This window comes from Thermobia domestica, chromosome 4 (genome assembly GCF_964235325.1).
Source record: "Thermobia domestica chromosome 4, izTheDome1.hap1.1, whole genome shotgun sequence".
In the NCBI taxonomy this organism is placed as follows: Eukaryota; Metazoa; Arthropoda; class Insecta; order Zygentoma; family Lepismatidae; genus Thermobia; species Thermobia domestica.
In genome coordinates, this window is record NC_137457.1 from 52709305 (window position 1) to 52714861 (window position 5557).

The window sequence follows — 5557 nt, forward strand, 5'->3', positions numbered from 1 at the left end:
ATGTTAAAAGCTGATGGACAGTTACAGGCTGTTGAAGAGCGGGATTTGTAGGTGGTTGGATTTGTTCAGGTATGCGCAGTGGCACTACTGTCTCTGGTTTTGATGGCTCAGGAGCTGGTTTGGATCGGCATTTGTAACTATATGTTGGGTGTGAATTTTCTTGACATGTGGAGCACGTCGGAGGTGATTTCAAATTAGTACAACTACGTGTAGGATGTGGACCCGAACAGTAACCACACTTAAATGGGTTTCTACACTGAGATGTAGAGTGTTGTCCATAGACCTGACAGCGCTCACAGCGTAGAGGTAATGGTGAAGAAGTCCTGGATGGTTCTACACGATGGCGCTGTTTGTAGATATATGCACCGCGAGTTAGCAGGTCATCAATGGTCTGATGTGAATTGGTAAGTATGCGCACCATGTACGTCGGACCATGGTCGCCTTTGATCCGGATGCATTTGATGATCAGGTAGCCCTCTAACTTGAGTTCTTCGAGGATCTCATCGTCCGTATAACTCGGATCTACCCCGCGAATAACAACAGAAAGAGTAGGTGATTTCTTCGGCGGAGGTGGCTGTTTGGTACGTTGGTCAGTGAGCTTGGTCATTGTAGATTTCTTTCCAAAAATCTCGAAACTGAACTTGTTCCGGATGGTACGGAGAAATTCTGGATCAGGTGTTTTGATTATCATTCCGTTCCTGGTCTTTATGATCTGACTGATATTGGCACGAGGCATGTACTTAGTGATCTGAACAAAAAGAAGTTTCGTATTCGTGAATTTCGGATCAAAGTTTTGAAGTAAATAAGAATATATAACTGGTCGACCCGGTGGAGGCAGATTAGGAAATTGGTTATTGTCGTGGATGTCGATATTCATTGAAGATTCGGAACTAGCGTCACTGATCTTATGCTGTCTTTTAGCAGGCGGAAGTTTTGTTGATGCTACTGGGGAACGGGAGCGAGCTGAAGAACCCTGGCTGGCAGAAATCCGCTCCAATGAATGACATCTCCGTCTTACGGTTGTCCCGGAAGAGCAGGAGGGTTGCGGTACCACTGGTGGTAAACCAGAGTGTTGGCCACTCATTGGTTGAGATGCCATAAGGCACGTCTAAGCTTGTGATAGTCTCCGTCCTGTAGTGAGTTGAAGTGAAAGTGAAAATGATGATGATGAAGAAGAAGAAGAATATGAATATATGAATATATGAATAATGAAGCTAAGCTTCCAAAAATCTTGTACACTTGTGTGCACGGTAAGGCAGTCTCCACTTGGCTGAAACCCTTAGTCTCTCTCACTCTCTTGCCCGTAACTAAGACTTGCCGTGCTTGCGTCCACAAGCACGTAATAATCCTAGCCTAGACTTGACACTGCAAACAATGCCTCCAGTGAGAAAGCTGGATACTACAGAAGATCGCTCCGTATGGAATTAATTTTTTTTTTTTACTGTTCACCCGTCAAAGGGGAACACCCTTTCTTGGGAAAGAGAGGAGGGCAAAATTTACGGGAGAAAGGATAGCTATGGATGGTCTATGGGTAGTGTGGGATCAAAAGGGGTATTATTTATTAATCTTTATTAAGCATCAATTGTGTCTAGCAATTTCTACATAGAAGATTTCTTTGCATTTCAGGATTTTTTAATTAATCTTTATTAAGCATCAATTGGTCTGCATCAATCCCAAGGTGTAGATAGATCTGCATTCCAGGATCATCGTTTGCTGAAAGAAATATTGACATATACATACATACACATAAAAAGAAGCGAAAGTGACGAAGATGATACAGATGAAATAAATGAAACGATAACAAAAATATATATATATATATATAAATTATAGTAGTTAAGTGTAGGCAATGGGCATGTATTGGGTTTATATGAAATGAAGTGCAGTAGACGAGACAACACTTAGAAGCTGTTAAAGTAACAAATGAGAGTTATCTTCTGTCTCGGGGCAACTCGAGACCAATGAGTGACAAGTGGAGGCCCTGGTTAGTAAGGAAGGATATCACAAGTGCACAGATGGATAAACGTAGTGAGAATAATGATGTGGATGATATATGTCATATTGTAGTTTGTGAGGGTCATTGGCAGGGAGAGTCTGAGAGTACAAGGTCAGAAGATATTGAAGAGGAGTATATATATATTTTGGAGGAACGTCATGAGCCATGTCAAGATGGATAGTATCAAAAAATACAGGATTATCGGAGCTCATGCGCTTGGTGATGTAGGTAGTGCGTAGAGACTCTATATGCTGTAGAATAGGAGGAAAGGTGATACGGTGGTAGAGTGGAGCCGTAGGGAAAGGCAGGCGAATACGAAATGCAAGACGGATAGCGTGCCTTTCGATAATCTGGAGGCGTTCATAGAAGGAGGCTGGTGCTGATATCCACGCAGTGTGTCCATGAGTTAGAAGAGGGCGTAAGAATACTTTGTATGTGGTAAGAATGGTATGAGAGTGCAATCCCCAAGATGTGCCAACTAATTTGCGAATAAGGTTGAGTCTCCGTGTACTTTGTAATTGAAGTTTCCGCTCGTGTGGTTTCCATTGAAGTTTGCGGTCATAGACTACTCCTAGATAAGTAACCTGCTTCGAGGAAGGTATGGTAGTACCATCAATGGTAAGGTCGAGGCGATTGGGGTTTCGTCTAATACGTGAGCGTCTTTGTGGAGACTGAAAGACTATTGCTTGCGTTTTGTCAGAATTTACAGTCAGTTTCCAACGAGTGCACCAGTCAAGAAAGGAATTTATAGCAGGCTGTAAAGTACGATTGATATGCTGTACAGTAGTGCCCAAGCATAGAAACGCCGTGTCATCAGCAAACTGAAAAACTTTTACGTTTGGTGGCAAAGGAGGCATATCTGCTATGTACAGAAGGAATAACAGAGGTGATAGAACGGAGCCCTGAGGTACACCAGAGTGTAGAAAGATTGGATATGATAGAGCGCTATTGACAGTAATGTAGGCAAGCCTAGAGGTAAGAAATGAGAGGATGAGCCGTATGTAGCACATTGGAAGGCGGAAACGGTGAAGTTTATACAGAAGCCCCATATGCCAGACCTTATCGAAGGCTTTTTCTAAGTCAAAGAGTAAGAGACATGAGGGCCGAGATGAATTGTAATGATTGCTAATAGTAGTGGTAAGCCGAAGAAGTTGATCTGAGAGGCTGATGGCAGGTCTAAAGCCGGCTTGGTGAACTGGCAATAGGCTATAGGTAGTGAGATGGGTATGAAGGCGGTTAACAAGAATTTTTTCGAAGATCTTACTAAAGCACGAAGTAAGTTGAATAGGACGATAGGAAGAGAGAGCCTGAGGGGGTTTATTGGGCTTAGAAAATAAGAGTATTTTAGAGACTTTCCATTGAGGAGGGTAAAAGCCGGTACGAAGAATGAAATTATAAACGGAAGCAAGGAAAGTATTGAAGGAAGGAGGTGTAGCTTTGATGAGGCGATATGTGACTTTGTCGAAACCAGGTGCAGTATTTCGTTTAGAGTGGAGTACAGTGTCAATGTCTGAAGAAATGATTGGCTGAGTGAGAGGTTGTGCAGGATCAATGGTATGATTGCAATGAGGGCGTAGTTGCGGTCGAGTAGGATCTGTTAGGCGTTCGATATGCCGGTAAAGCTAAGTGGCAAAATGATGAGGAGGAGGCGTAAATATATCCTGAAAATAGCTAGCGAAGGCGTATGCTTTCTCGACATCTGTTTGAAGGGCATGACCTTGTTCGACAATGTTGTAAGTAGTGCGAGCCTTAGTGCCAGTAAGTTGATGGAATTTCTGCCAATAAACGGAAGGTTTAGGTGTTTCTGCAAGTCTATTGCACGTATGGGCCCAGCGTCGACGTTTATAGGCTGCTAGATAGTTTCGTACCATTCTGTTCCACCGACGATGCTGCCGCAGAGCTTCAGGATTTTGAGTGTGTAAGTAGTCTCGAAACGCCTGTCGAGATGCAGTAATAATGGAATGATATTGAGGTGGCACTGGAGGTTTATGAGGGTATATGCTTTTTAGGGGGATATTGGCCTCTGCTGCGTGTGTAATGATATTTGAAAGAGTATCAACGACGTGGAGAAGGTCATCGTCCGTGTTGGGAGGAGAAACTCCTCTTAGGGCCTGCTCGATATCGGATTGGTACGATTGCCAATTAGCTCTCTCATAATCATAATAGTGAAGGGGCTCTCGAGAAATTTTTGGTGGTGCCGCACAAGGAACATCGAGTAGAATCGGTGCATGGTCGCTACCAAAAGGAGGCAGAATTCGTATGTTGGATACAGTAAGACTAGAGGATGCTATGACGATATCCGGTGATGTCTGACTAATTGGGCGTGTTGCAGAAGGAAGATCTAAGATTTCTGCCGCAGTGGATTGATTAATAAAATCTATGAAGCGTTGTTTTTCGCCCAGCGATCGACTATGGAGATTGATATCAGCCATGATAAGGTAGTGACGAAAGTTGTTGTCTATATACTGAAAAAAGTTGTGTGGTATTCTTTGACCTGGTCGGACATAAATAGTGCAGAATGTGATGGTTCTATTGCGTAAGTAGATTGTAATAACATTATGTTCAGGAAGTTGCATGTGAGGAGGAAGAACATGTGTGCGGATAGGCAGATGGTTATAAGTGCCAATGGCAGTGCCGCCATGTGCTCGAGCTATATGCCGTGGACAGTCAAACCGAGTGAACTGATATCCGGAGAGTTTGACTTGATGAAGTGGGGTAAGAAAAGTCTCATTTAGAGCAAAAGCATGAACTTTTTCCTCACGGAGGAGCTGTTCAAGCATAAGCTTGTGGGCGTTGAGTGAGCGGATGTTTAAGAAGAAAAAGGTATATGCCATAATGTAATAGATCGAAGCCATATTAGACAGAGGTTTCAAGTGATGAGATATGGAAGTGGACTGTGTTTCCGGAATATGTGGCATGGAGCTGAATATTGAAAAGAAGTTTTGCAGCTGCTGTAACTTGTGATAAAATGTGAGTGCGCAAGAAGGGATGAATATTTTGAAGTACAACTGTTGTGAAGCGCAGAAGATCTTCCACCGTGAGAGGTGTACGCAAAGAATTGTTCGGAAGAGTTGAGGAATCTATTGTACGAATGGGAACTGTAAGTTCTGGTTTTTCAGGTTGTGGTGCTGGTCTGGCGCGGCACTTGTAACTATAGGTAGGATGATCACCAGAACAGGTAAGGCAGTGTGGAGCTTGGTTGTGATTGCTGCAAGATGATGTGGAATGTGGTCCGGAACAATAGCCACACTTTGGAGTATTTGGACACTGAGATGTTGGGTGCTGGTTGTAGGTTTGACAGCGCTCACACCTGATGGGCAGAGGAGGGGGTGAGCGAGATGGTTCTACCCTGTAGCGGCGACGATAGATGTAAGCACCATGCTGTAACAGATCGTCTATTGTGTCCTTAGAATCTGTTAGAAGACGAATCATGTACGTTGGTCCGGTATTGTTTTTAATACGGAGGCACTTCTTAAAAGACTATTCCTCAAGGCGTAACTCTGCTTCTATTTCTTCCTCGGTGTATTCTGGCGGAACACCTCGAATTACAACTGAGAGCAT

General features: G+C 43.5%; 1 protein-coding gene across 1 annotated transcript; it reads right to left on the reverse strand.

Annotated features, from left to right (window-relative positions):
- Positions 1 to 3618: 3618 nt before the first annotated feature.
- LOC145682762 (uncharacterized) lies at positions 3619 to 4851 on the reverse strand. Its single transcript, XM_081754140.1, has one exon. The coding sequence runs from the start codon at positions 4849 to 4851 to the stop codon at positions 3619 to 3621; it is 1233 nt and encodes a 410-aa protein (XP_081610266.1).
- Between the last annotated feature and the right edge of the window lie 706 nt (positions 4852 to 5557).

Coding starts and splice junctions, on each gene's coding strand:
- LOC145682762 (XM_081754140.1), bottom strand. CDS start 4,851: ATGGCTTCGATCTATTACATTATGGCATATACCTTTTTCTTCTTAAAC.